This window comes from Bombyx mandarina, chromosome 01 (genome assembly GCF_030267445.1).
Source record: "Bombyx mandarina strain Sakado chromosome 01, ASM3026744v2".
NCBI classification, from domain to species: Eukaryota; Metazoa; Arthropoda; class Insecta; order Lepidoptera; family Bombycidae; genus Bombyx; species Bombyx mandarina.
This window is the reverse complement of record NC_143208.1, coordinates 336,288-350,992: the sequence shown is the minus strand read 5'-3', so window position 1 is coordinate 350,992 and position 14,705 is coordinate 336,288. Positions and strand designations below refer to the sequence as shown.

The 14,705-nt window shown below is 40.1% G+C and overlaps 1 protein-coding gene across 6 annotated transcripts in view; it reads left to right on the top strand.

Moving 5' to 3' along the window:
- Positions 1–9,981, top strand: part of LOC114245577 (uncharacterized) — a 43,761-nt gene extending 33,780 nt beyond the window's left edge. For 5 of the 6 annotated variants that reach the window (XM_028177817.2, XM_028177802.2, XM_089740083.1 and 2 more), the window contains exons 5-8: positions 223–321; positions 1,753–1,947; positions 3,019–3,294; positions 3,876–9,981. In XM_028177817.2, coding sequence (XP_028033618.2) covers positions 223–321; positions 1,753–1,947; positions 3,019–3,294; positions 3,876–3,891 — 586 coding nt within the window. In that variant the 3' untranslated portion in view covers positions 3,892–9,981. The remainder of the gene's footprint in view (positions 1–222; positions 322–1,752; positions 1,948–3,018; positions 3,295–3,875) is intronic. The other variant, XM_089740088.1, reaches the window with a different exon arrangement.
- The last annotated feature ends 4,724 nt before the right edge of the window (positions 9,982–14,705 follow it).

The following is a 14,705-nucleotide window of genomic DNA, read 5'->3' as shown; positions in this document are numbered from 1 at the left end:
GTTTCCCGCGAACTAGTCGGTCGTACAGCAATTAATTATTTTAATAAGTTTGGTTCGTCTGCTGAGAAATATGCAACAATAAGTATAATTATATAATATAAAGTTTAGGACTTAGTTTTGATTAATTTTAGACGCTATTTTACCGGTTTTGAGGTGTATACGAACACCTGTAACAAGCTTAGGTCTGTGATATAAGTTTAATGGTTTTTTTTTTTCATCAAGGGCTATGGAGGGTCGATCAAATGGACATGTACCCGTTGTGAATATGCCGAAAAGGCGCCGCTTCAATTATGATGCACACTCCCGCTACGTCGAGGACAGGTGAGAGGTCATTAAACGATTAAAAATATTACCTGCGAAGGCAAATAAGTTTACGGCCATCAGGTTGTGAATGATCACCACCGCTCATGGACATCAGCAATGCCAGAGGAACGGCCAAGACGCTGCTTACCTCTGAAGATTTTTCCTAACTTCATTTGAAGAATTAAATTTCTCAACGCTCCCAAAATTCCATTGAGAGAAAGAAGGTCATTACAGAGCTGGATAATACATATGATTATTATTTCTGGAAAAGTTATCTTTCTGCTTGTAGGAGTCCACTGCTGGGCATATGTCGTCCTATGCTGTTTGTATCCAGCTGATTCCCGCAACATTCAATAGGATGTCGGTCCACCTTGTGGGGGAGGGCCTCTCAGGCTATTTCTTCTGGTACGTGGCTGCCACTCGAGAGATTTTCGGCACCATCGGCCATCTGTTTAATGAGAAATGTGCCTTGATGACTGCCACCTCAACATTGCAATCCTTCGGCTATATCGGTCACCATGGTCTCCCCGTGAATCTCTTCGTTCCTGATTTGATGTCGCAGGGTCACTCCGAGCATATCCCTCTCCATTGCTCTTTGAGTGACCTTGAACCTTCTGATAAGAACAATTGTGAGCGACTACGTCTCAGTGCTGATGCAGTCCGATTCTCATGGAGTCCGATCTTAATGCAGTCCGATTTGACAGTATTGATTACAAAAGAGACACTGTGTTATGTGATGAGAAAATCTTCTTCCTCCATGGGTCTGGAAATGTCTTCATTTATAGTCTTCATACATAGTCTAGTACAGTATAGAGCAGTCATAATCATTTTCATTCATAGAGAAAAATTCACCATGGCTTACCATACAGATGTCCGTTTCGTCAAAATGACAGCACTATAACAAAATTGTCCTTCATCGCAGTGAATGCGCTAGCCTCTTTGTTCAATAGGGTCACTCGGAGTCGCATCTCTGAGTGTTCTTTTCCTATTGAGATACAAATTTTGATCGTTTCTCCTGAACCACGCTCCAGAAAAACTGATGACCGGTATATCACGCATCCCTTATGTTATTTGTTCTTGTGTTGGATGAAAAATATACGGAAAATATGACGTATCCTTGTGGAACATCTGCATTAATAGTCAAAGCATCGGGGCAGTAGTCTTAGACGACAACTTTGATGCTCTGTCTTTCCAAAAAGCCAACAATTTACTTGGAAACCGTTAGTGTGTTCCACCCTGTAATCGGGATATGCAAAGTATACAATACTGTCTGAGGAAAATATCTACATAGTTCCCGTTATAATAAGAGTTATATCCATCTAAGGCTAGGTCCATTGACACTGTCAAAATCGGTGTAACCATCGGACTCTGTTGCAGTCTTAGTCTTCGACACGACAGCCACATTATATAGGTTTTGGAGCAAAGTTAAGCAGTGACGCCCGGATGCAGGTTTCCCACAAATCGGCGAGTGGCGCCGGAACCCGTACCCCTTAATCTCCATGGACCCCGCGGCTCGAGTCTACACAGCCCACAAGGACATCCCAACGAAATCTTTCACAGCCCGCCAAGACCAATTGGCAATCTTAGGATGGGCGAAGAAGAGAGATACCAATCCCCCTTTCCTATCGTACGTGGCAGATCACAGTGAGTTATTTTTATTTATGTTAATTTTGTACGTCAACATATAATCTAAAATTAAGACTGGGGGCTAAGGGGGATTTCAACGATGCAGACGGACTTTTGGATGAAACCCATATCAATATCGGTACAAATCAGTGATCACCATCTTCTCCGCCTGTCTCTGTCTCCCTTTACGGAAATGGTTCTTTCATATCTGGTCTAGCTAGAAGTTCTCGGTAATTTTAAATTTGTTACTTAAAAATCATGAAACATCTTGTAATATCTTAGTAAACAGGAGCTAAGTATACATACATACCTACACGTGTACTATGTCATGTCGCCCTTGTACTCCGGTGCTACGTGAAATGAAAACAAAACAACAGAAACACTTTTGCAATTACTTCTTGTGATAATATTTAAGTACTTATACTGTACATGCACAAGTGCTGCGTTTGTGTCGCTGCTTATTCACAGAGCTGTACTACTCTTAGGAGCTGCTGGTAGTTTTAATGAAAACAATTGAGTAAGTACCTTTCAAAGCTAAATTAGAATAACCTAAATGACTCAAAATAGGGAAAATCCTTATTGATTGCAGTCTTGAAAATTTAATTCATAATATTTTTTGATAATATAGCACATATTACATTATATATAAAATATATAGCTTAAATAAATAAAATTGTACAAGGATTGTCCTACCCTTCGAATAGTATTAATGTTTCGCGGCAGAACTTGGCTGAGTGGTAATATCTACCCGTCGAGGATTACAATACCACCCTTACAGTGCATGCCGATTGGTGGTCAGAGAATGCAGCTCTTAATTCTTCAGAGAATATCTAAGTCGTGTTTTCACAACATCCGCCACACCATAATTTACATTTTTTTAAATTATAACAAGTAGAGCGCGGTCTCAGTAGAATTATTGTTTCTTTTAATGCACAATATTCGTTAACGGGTCCACCTGGTACTAAACAGGAACCAGCGGATCCATCTCAACACTCAAAATGAACGTCATCTTGCAGATCGTTCTTGTGTGTGATCGGGTTTGTTCGCGGCTCCAATCAACCGGGGGTCGTCTTGTTCCGTTTGTTTCAGATACCGTTTCCCTGGGCTGATCGACATAGTGAACGGGGCAATGGGTCCCGGTCGAATGTTTTCCTCGTTCCTGCAATCGGGTTTCCCAGGAGGTCACGTGCCGGCTGCTTTCTTCGGTCCTCCACCACCACCGCCAGTCGCGAGACCCGGATCCGTGAATGGACCCCGGGCTCAGGATGCTCCCCGGCTCCGCATTCGCCCGTCCGAAACGATCACTTCAGCTTCTCAAAACCAAGATCAACAACGTGCCAACTTTCAGGGTGCTTCATTTACTACGTAGGTGTCCATTTTTATTTACCTTGATCAGCTATTCGTTATAGAGGACGCTTCCACACCCCACAATTAAGTAGTCTGAGCCTACGAGAATCCCGCATGCTATTTAAATTATTAGCAGTGCAGCCATCCATCGTTTTTCCGTGTCTCTTCTTTACTTTTGCCAATTTTATAATCAACTCAAACCCCCCACTGGTACATTTGTGTGTATGTACAGTGAGCAGTAGGGATTACAAAATCTTTCTAAGCAGGTTAACTTAACAATCCATCGCTCTCGTGTACCGCTAAATTAACACGGACTTCCTTTCAAGCTGTTGTATTTTTCTTTTTAAAGTTTTTTGTAGTCCTACGACCTACTAAATAGTGGTCATTGTTGTTAATGGACCCCAGCCAGCGGCAAAGATAAGCCGATGCCTACAGCTGAAGACTTTCTTCTAATTTTGTTTAAATTAGTACATATTGTTGCCCCAGGGAAGTAAAGTGAAAGGGGACTCATTACAGAGCCGGTAGCGGATAGTACGATAGTAATGACGAGAAGACGGGATTATCTCAAACAAATGTTGATGAATTTTCGTTTATTTCAGGTACAGGTCAAACTGAATTTTCTATTGATAGTTTAAAGGTAGTAATATGTTACGACTGCTGATGGCGAGTCACTTAGAAGAGCATGCCTCAGCGAGCGAGCCAAGGATCTCTATGCTCATTACGTAGATATAGAATTTACCTACATACATGTCATTATAATGCGTAATTTACACTTATTTGATGTTCTTATTGAAATGTATTGCCTAGTATAAGCATATTATAATCTTAAAATAACTTAATACTCTTGTCACTCTCCTCTAGAGTTTGACACTTGTTTAAAAAATGAATGTTAAATAAAACTAGCTTAACCTGCTTTTTCAAGTTATCAGTCATTTAAAATAGGTGTTAGTATATAGGTATTAGTATAAGTATATTCACAAGTAGCTCAGTAGTATAGCGATTTAACTGACTAGCAGTTGTAGAATGCATTCATATTAACTTTGCTTTTTTTCTTTCTCATATTCATCATTTCTCGTGTCAATATTTTGAACGTAAAATTTGTGAGTGGTGTTTAAAGACGTACCGATTGATAGCCTTGTACTTACGTGCTATGGCTATATGCTTGCTGCGTCTTTTAATTACAGGTGTCTTTAATTGTGTCCTAACAGTATTGGTGGTACCTTTTTAAAAGGTTATAGGAGTGAACAAATGTACAGGGAAATAAGATGTGAAATTGTGGGGTAATAGTATTATTATTCTGACTGAAACGTTTATTTTTAGTCTTTTGAAACTATTTTTGTCTAAGAAAATTTAAAATGAAATTCTTATTTTGTTTCTAAAACTATTCAGAAGCGATAACTTAAATTTAAAAAAAACAATAGTTCGTTTTTAAAAGATTCAAAATTTTTTATAAGCGTCTTATTTTCGTAAATTAATTAAGATCATTTCAAATTGGCTCAGAAAGATAAAAGTGACAAATTTGGGGAAAAGCCTTAAAATGTTCTATTCATACCAATTTGAAACTTTTCAATTTACTTATGTCAAACTATTTTTATCTCTATTCATGGTTATCCGTTGATAAATAAAGGTTCTCTATATTTAAGATAATACTTTACACATGTAGTGGCATTTATCCCTATTTGGAAAGTACTAACTAGATCGCGCTAAAGGGAAGATTGCATGTGTGGGTGGATACACCGACAGGATGACTACGTGGACTAGTGGATCTTACAAATTAGCACTAATTAATATTTGCACCAAACGCCTCAATGCGAATCTTTTCTAATTTAATTTTATTGCTTTTATGATTGGACGAGCTCACGGCCCACCTAGTGTTAAGTGGTTAAAGGAGCCCACTACGTAAATGCCGCCACCTACCTTGAGATATAAGTTCGAAGGTCTCAGTATATATATGTTACGCCGGTAAGAGTAACGTCATTTATCGTCGAATAGCCGAACGAATATCGAAGGATAGTAACATTTAGAACTCTCGAAGAGTACTACGCCATCTAATGTCAGATAGTGGAAACACACATTGAAGGTACTCGACTTGTGAGGAATGTTCTCGACGATTCTAGGGATTTCGTCTCGACTATAAAAACGTTGCAGAGATGGCACGCCGTCAGTCAATAATCGGAATTACTCGAAGCGGATGAAGTGAATTAAGAATTTTAAAGTGTTCTGTGAGTGTTCTGAGTGGTAAATACAGTTTTGAGTTATACTTTGGTGGAACAATTATTTATCCTGAATCCCAGCGTGTAACAATTTGGTGTCAGAAGTGGAGGAGCACACTCGGCGACAGGAGGAACGGATGTTCCTAATAAAAGATTTAAGAGATACATTCGCCAAAACCATTACGCAGATAAAAGAGCAGGTGCAACAGCACGAGGACCGTATTTCTCAGCACGAAAGCCGGATTGCGAAAGCTGAGGTTCAGGTGGCTGACGTGAGAAAGACCCTGGAAGACATAAAAACAGGAACAGTAACTTCAGCCTCAGTTACTGGTGCTCCCTCCACGCGGGGGTACAAAGTTCCGCCATTCGATGGAACAACCTCGTGGTCAGCCTACAGGATCTAGTTTGAGGCCGTTGTGAAGGCCAACGGCTGGAGCAACTCACAAGCCATGATGGCGCTTACTCTGGGATTCCGCGAACAAGCTTTGACCATCCTGGAAGCCTTAGATAAGGATGCAACGTATGAACAGCTCGTGGATAGCATAGGAGTCCAGATATGGAGACGCGCACCTGAAACACGTGTTTCGTGCCCATTTGAAGAAACGTGTGCAGCGTGGCAACGAGAATCTCAACAGTAGGCGGTCTCGGTTGAGAAGCTAGTCCACAAGGCGTACCGCTCTTTACCTGCCCTTTTTGATGGTAACCTGGTACAAGCATTTATCGACGGTATCCGAGACTTGGAGGTCAGAGTTGCAGTGCGATTGGGTCATTACGAGGCCCTGAAGGACGCCTTAGCTCATGATCTGGAGGTAGAGGCCGTAAGATAGGATCATCGATCTCATCATGTCAGAGAAGTGACCGTTTCACCTGCACACGAACAACCTCAAGGATATGGCCCCAGATGCTACGCCTGTGGCGAAAGAGGCCATCTCCGGTTGAGTTGCCCGGCAAGAGGTATAGCGAAAGGTGAACGTCGGGAAGAAAGGGTGGCAAGTACCGCCTAGCAGCACCAGGGAAACGAATAAACACCAGAATTACGGGGTGCTGGCTGGTGATTGAAGATGGGAACAGCCTGGTTATTAAAGACGAGGTCAATGGCACACCGTGTAAGCTGACACTGGACACTGGAGCTTTTCGGACTGTTGACCGAGCTGAAACTCGGCAGTGAAGTTTATCAGCACAATGCCATCGTGGCTGATATTGTTGACGACTGTATCGTGGGCTTGGACTTCATGAAAACACATAGTTGCGAGATCGACGTTAGACAAGGAGTGTTAAAATGTAGTCCAGAGGAGATCTCTATGGAAGGTGCATCATTTGGCAAAGTGTACTGCTTAAAAAGGAGTATCCTCACACCTAGATCAGAAACGGTGGTGCCAGTCAGCTTACCACAGAAATCAAACAGTAAGCCTCGATGTGTTCTTACAGAAAGACTGGATGAGGAAATGTAAAAAGGAAAATTTTAAAGTTCTGTGAGTGTTATAAGTGATAAATACAGTTTTAAGTTGTACTTTGGTGGAACATTTATTTATCCCGAACCCCAGCGCGTAGCAGTTATAACGGCAGCCCCACCTTTCAAGTGGAAACGCATTACTGCTCTACGGCAGAAATAGGTAGGTGGTGGTATCTTCCCGTGCGGACTCACACGTCAGACGTCCTACCACTAATAATTATGCAAATTATAATTTTGCGGGTTTGATTTCTATTACACGATTTATTGAACACTATAAGAATTTTAGATTTCGAGAACGCTATCTCTTTGATTGTTCGGTTAATTGATCTGACATGGATGACTGAAACATTAATAGACCAATTGTGTTTTTACGTTTTAATGTTGCCTGAGGCTACACGATCATTAATGTTTTACGTTGCTTCTTAAAATTTCTAAATGTTAAAAATTAAGCAAATACAAAACGGATCGGGGATTTCAGGAGTATTTGGCTCTTTACCTACTTTATGAGAGGGATTCTAACATAGTAATTTGGTTTTCTTTATCTATCTACTACATTTATATTATTATATCATAATAAAATTTGGCAGAAGTTAACCAAGAAAGACTAAAGACAATGAAAAAACAATCAGACTGTCAAGTTCTTAATTTCAATAATGTTTTTATAAGGTAACAGTATTTATGGCAAACCGAATCTGAATTCAAGAATATGCAAATCATTCTGTGATGTTGAATTTGCATTGGTGCATGTACCACTGTCGGGTGTATTTGTTCTCAAACATGCTCTCTTGTTGACAATAACAAAACAAGTTATACTATACCAAATGAACGCGAGTCTGAAGTTTACAATTGTGGCTTTATGTCGCTATTTACATTTGATTTGAATTTACTAAGCTGTTTACACCTTATGTTTGACTCTTATTTTTTTGCTAAGTACTAATAATACTATTCTACCAGGTGTGCATAAGGCCCGAATGATACATTTGAATGAAATGGTAATTGTTATTATTTCTTGACTTCAGAAGCATAAGGTCGGATATAATTTATTGTTAATAGGAGTGCGTAATATCGGTTTTGCCGCGTATCGAATCGTATCTATATATCGAGTATCAATATCGGATATTGAATCTATATATTTTCTGAATCTATATATTGATGGATGCTAGTAGATTTTCTCGATTCATGATATTTGAGATTTGAAACGATACGCTGATATAATATCGTAGTAGATATAGATTTAAGTCAACGTTATACGGTTGGTTTTCTGATATCAATTTATAATATGATTTTAAAGTAATAAAAAGAACATGAAAATAAAAATATCAAAAAAACTTTCCTTCATGTTTATCAGGCTTAGGACTGGCTACATTATTTTCAGTTTTTAGTATTTTGTGTCTTAATTTAAAATTACAAAATATACCAAAAGAGTGTAGATTTCAAAAGTTTAATACAAACACAAGAAATAAACTCAATTATTTGGATTCAACTAAAAATAGAAAAATGTGTACTTTAAAAATCAAACACAAAAAACTTTTAAGTATTTATAAACACTTGTCCAAAAATTCTAGTTCAAGGTCAAAGCGCGTGAAATTAAATTCAACGATGCAAATAGGCTATACTGCATTCAAGTTAGGGTTGAAAGTTGAAACTTCTTTCCTAAATTGTATCCTGCTGATACGCTAAGAATAATCTACAGACATATGGACTTAAATATAAGGTTTACAATTGTATGGATAATGCCTGTTTCTGTTTCATTCATCACATGATATCCCTATCGTGCGCTCACTCACTCTGGCCGATTCGTTACGAACCAAACGAATATTACTGATATTCACGAATCGGTACGATATGCCGATGCCACAGGCCGATGCGCATCACATCGAGCAATATCGTGTATCGGCTGATATCGATATATAGATTTCGTGCGGGGCGATATCGGATTCAACGATATTGCTGCGATATATAGATATTGAATCTAGATACGATTTATATCACCCACTCCTAATTGTTAACCACCATTTTAATCAATTATCTAAAGAAACATATGATGAAAATGTTTCCATTCAAAATTCATCCATCCATTCATTCATTTATTCATTCATTCATTCGTTCATTCATTCATTCATTCATTCAAATTATTCAATTCAAAACCATTCTTGTATAATATGTCTTTATTCATTGGAAAAGTATAAAAGTGAACAAGTGTATGTCCGACCTGCCTCTGATGTCGAGCTTTGTGTTTTACGCGTTGTTGAATTTAATGTAAATTACTGTGCATAGTAGTTGTAAATATTTTCCTGATGTTAGAAAGTAGTTTTAATGAATTTCCCACTTGGGTGAATTTAATGAAATCCTGAATTTAGATTTTACGTAGGATCTTGGAATGTATTCTGTTGGAATACCACGTGCGCCTAGTTTTCGCACTTAATTACATACCACCTGAATACAGGGAAATTAAGAATTTCGAAACTAACATGTGTCCAAGATCACAGGGTATTTGGAAAACTAGAAAAGATGGCATTTTGAGACTATTTACGGTAGATTGCTTTGGCGAAAAAGCGGCCTATATTAAAAATACCAATATGCCACATTTTCCTGTGAGACACATTTACCGGTTTCTAAGTTAACGACGCTAGAGGAGGCGTATTTTTTTTCGATTTTAGGGACATTGAAAGCCCGTCACCGCTCTGCAGAATAATTACTGGCGCAAGAAATTTGTGCCCTGTTTCAAGGTCCGGATCTAGAATCCGCTCTAAGCCAGGTGGGTGTGAACTAGTCTACTCACCTGGGGTAATAATACATAATCTATAATAAATAATCATAATCTTTAAAACATGTAAGCATTGATACCCTGCAATGCTCCTGGTAGTTCTAATTTTGCTCTTTTAATCTAATTGTGAATTTATCGATGTGATCTCGTTGTAATTAGATTTGTAATTAGATATAATAAGTATGTAGATTACATGTATTATTCAAAATGATGGATGTTGTGATAAATTTAGAAATGATAAAAATAAATAAAATGAAAAATTTATGGTTTTATTGCAAATTCTTTTTTTAAAATTAGTTAATATTAATTACTTGTTAAATACTTAGGTAGATTCCTGTTTATACATTAGAAACATAACAAAAGTATGTAGCAGCATTCACAGATCCACAAACTACTTTGTATTGTACGCGATGGTGCTAATGGTGCCACTTCAAGATTGAGATTCATTTTATAAAGTACCTACGTTTCCCCGATGACCACCGACCCAGTTAGCTTTATTCAAATAAGTCCCTAATGGCTTCAGAGTACCGTCGTAGCATTCGGACGATGGTTCCGGAAATAGCGCATCGATATTGACCCAGCGAAAAGCACAGTGTCTCTTTCAAAGGGGGAACTCAACCCGTGTCTCCTCCTACATTAGGCGTAGAAACCTCACACATCCAATTACCCTCTTCCGCCAATCAATACCCTGGGCCAGGAAGCTCAAGTCCTTGGGAGCTACCCTGGCATGTATTTTTATGTAGCTGACAGCACGGTAGATGAGATGAGATGAAGCGAAGAATTTGATCAGAAGGTCAGATTTCTCTTTTGATAATTGTAGGCTAGACTGTCATTGTGCTTGTGCAGTGGTGAATGACTAAAAAGCATGAGTCCCGGAGGAATAGCTCTTCAGTTGTTCCTCAATTCTGAAAATGTGTTTTCTTTCTATCCAGGCTTTCGCCTTGACAATAGTCTTCTTGTAAAATCTGGAAGTGGCATTATATTTTTGCCTTTGTTCTGAGAGGTTAGGATTTCTCCTGGCTTCATTCCTATTTGCGTATGCGGACTGTTTGATATTATCCCTGCATCATTCCTATTGACATTGTTATACCAGATTCGGCTACCAGCCCCGAAAAGCTTTTTAGAGAAAAGAGTGCAAAGTGCATTCTCTGGAGTACCACGCCTTTAAGTCGGTCCACATAGACATCAGAATCGGTAGAAGAAAAGCAGTATCACGTAGGGTAGGTCGTCTTCCACACTCGGTCGTCGTTTGACGATCAGGACGAGATAGTGCTTTTTTTAGGATTAGAAACTTGCTGGTGGCCTGGAGGCCTTTCTAGTTTCACCAGAACAGGTGGGTGAACAAAAGCTCAGCTATGAGGGGTGCGATTTGCTAACAGCCGCCCGAACACCTCCGAAGGAGACCTGTCAACTTAAGAGCAGCTGCTTCGCGAATGAACTTACTACCGGATTGGAATCGCGACCCACTGAGAAGATCCGGCGAGAAACTCAGCGGGCTGATGCATGGGTTGGGTTGCACGTCAAACTCTTTATCGAGTTCGACGAGTACGGTTTCCAGGGTCCCTAAGCCTGCTTCTAGTGTTAGAGCTAAAGGCGTCTAATGCAAAGGTTATTGGATCTGATGGATCCGTCAGGACGTGTCTGGAGCGTTGACGGTGACTGGCTCCTGCGTGATCAGCATTCGGGAAGTAGTCAGCGGCAGCAACAATAAGGCGATTATCATGACGCATAGGCTTATTGAAGTACCGTTCCGACGCTGACTTCATATATTTCTGGATTGATTCGAGGCCTAGGTCATCGTGTAGGTCAACGTTCCTCACGAACCACGGAGCTCCAACGGCTAACCTGCAAAAGCGGGATTGTAGAAATTGGAGACTGTCTATATGTGTGCGGGCCGCCTGAGCGAACACCACACTCGCATAAGTCATGACGGGCCTTATGCAAGTTTTGTAAAGTGTCACCTTGTTTCAAAAGGACATTTTAGTCCGCTTACAGATCGTGGGGTAGAGTCTGCCAAGAATGTCGGCATGTCCTGCTGGGCGGAATGTCATAAATGCATCCAGGGTGACGCCCATAACTTGACCTACCTGGCCCAGGGTATGGGTTGTCTAAAGAGGGGGTATGAGATTCCGAGAGAAAATCCGTGTGGAGTTTCCCCTTTGAAATAGCGCCGCAGTACTTTTCGCAGGGTTGATGTCTATGCGCCATTTTCGGAACCACTGTCCTAGGACTACGGCTGTGCTCTGAAGCTTACTTGCGATTAGGGATTTATCTTTACTTAAATAGTAAAGAGTTGTGTCGTCGACGTATACAGCTAACTGGGTCGGCGGCGACCAGGGAATATCGTTGACGAATAAGCTAAATAGGAGGGGCGAGAGGACCGAGCCTTGCGGGACTCCAGCTGTGAGAAGTCGCGGAGAGGAGCGGGTTCCTTCAACTCGATATCGAAAAGAGCGGTTCGACAAGAAGTCCCGTATCATGATCACGAGACTATCTGGCACGCTCAAGGTGAATAGTTTGAAAATCAAACCGTTGTGCCAGACTTTGTTGAACGCTTTTGCGACGTCGAAGAACAAGGGTGAGGTGAGTCGCACGTTTGATTGCAGAGTTGACCGCAGTAATCCATGTACTACGCCAGGGCTGTAAAGCGTAATGCTGTAATCCCTCATACCTTGTTGGAGGTTCAGTTCCCGGTCCAAAAAAAAAGGTTGCGTAATCGTTTCGTTTCATCGAAACAAGATGAGACGAGACAAGAGGGAGAAGGCTGTCGTCACTAATATTTTTATCTATCAAGGCGGAGTATAACAGTCGAAACATGTTTTCAGGGATATTGTAATAATTAGATCGTACAAAAAATAGAAAAAGTTGATTAATTAAAGGGGTAATGGATTTTTTTTTTTATATATAATTTATTAGGTTCACACAACTGGATAAAATCAGCATACATAAACATTGAACTTATTTATATAAAATAATAGGTACATTATAGAATTCACCATTTTGAGTGTGAACACATCTTGTTTACAACGTTTGTGCTTAAGATAAAAATATCGTTAACTAATATTAAATTAAGACAAAGAAAACAAAAAAAAACAAAAAAACTGCATATAAAAAAAAACAATAAAATAATGAGGGAAATTAATGTTAATAGAAATCAAAATAAATGTGGTTGGTCTACAGCTCGGTGTGGATCACGGAACTTAAATTTATTTTAAGTGAGGCTAGAGAAGCATGGCAAACAAATAAGTCGATTTCATCACGTATACTATTTGCCAGGGAAGTCATACGGTAGACAGGAGAGTGCTGGCCAAGACTACTTTTAATTTTTGGTAGGTGGAAAGTTTGCCGATTACATAAACGGTTGCCCAAGCGCGGTACGCTTAAGGGAATACGTTCAAGTATTTCTAGTGAGTCTATTATGCTGTGTACAAGCTTTTAAAGGAACACAATATCAGCTGCTTTACGTCCTGTGCTTAATGACTGCATCATATAGAACGAAAGGCGTTCCTTATATGATTTGAGTTGGTGACACCTATTATCATTAAAAGTGAGATGATAAAGGAACCGTTTTTGGATTCTTTCTATCCTGTTTGCATGTACTTGATAGCCAGGGCTCCAGGCTGTACAACAATATTCCAAAATGTTTCGTACAATCGTATTATAAATAAGAATAGTTAAACTAGGTTGCTTCAATATTTTCATTTGTCTATTTATGAAACCAGATAGCCGAGAGGTCCTGTTAATTTTGTTATCAATATGGGATCTGAAGCTCAATGCACTATCCAAAATGATGCCCAAGTCCCGAACAGTATTGACTTCTTGAAGGGGTGTGTTGTTTATGAAGTATGTGGCGTGAAACGGAACCATCTTTCTTGTAAATTTAATAAAATTACACTTTTGCTAATTTAAGTGCATGTAATTCTGCATACTCCATTTGTAAATCGCATTGATATCTGACTGAAGAGCCATTATATCCGAATGGTCTTCAACAGCACGATACACTTTTAAGTCATCAGCGTATAATTTAAATTTCGATTGGATGACATGCTTAATGTTATTGATGTAGACTAGGAAGAAGAAAGGACCGAGATGAGACCCTTGAGGGACCCCTGATGGGACCATGTGCACTCTAGATTTAAACCCTTGAATGTTTACCAATTGCGAGCGGTTGCGTATGTACGACTGGCACCATCTCAGTAACGATCCATGGATACCCAGTTCTGCAGGCTTGTGTAATAGGCAGTTATGGTTAACTAGGTCAAACGCTTTTCTGAAATCAGTGTAGACAGAGTGCACCTCGCCACCTCCGTCCATAGTATCAATTATATCAGAAATATAACTAACTAAGTTAGTATTTGTCGATTGGATGGCAGAAAGCCGTGTTGATTGGTGTCTATAGATTGCTTGAAATGAGTTATCAGTTTTTTATTAACTATGGCTTCCAATACCTTGCCAAGCCCAGACAGTATGGAGACAGGTCGATATTGGGCAATATCATCCAGCCTCCCATCCTTGTGGATCGGTGTTAAATGCGCTAATTTCCACTGAGTGGGGTAAGCACCACTTTGGAAAGATTTGGTAAAAATTTATTGCCGGTAACGAGGCCTTTACCGGTAACTACATTCACAATCCTGCGGACCGAATGGTATACAGTCGACGTCACCCAAAATACGTCATTTCGGACCTTTCCGATCCACAAACGGTGCTTTTAGGTACCCCAAGCACCGGTCATCGTTCTCGTTGAACCCGTCACTTGCGACGAAGGGCTCGGCGAGCAAATTAAGCCACAGATACAGCCCACTGAGTTTCTCGCCGGATCTTCTCAGTGGGTCGGGTTTCCGATCCGGTGGTAGATTCTGCGAAGCACGGCTCTTGCTAGGGCTCGTGTTGGCAACGTCGTCATCCCCGTGAGCTTACTTACTCGCCCGGTGACGCTTATGTGGTCTCTCAAGACCATCGGCTTAGGTAGGAAACAAAGGGACTAAAGGGACTAAAG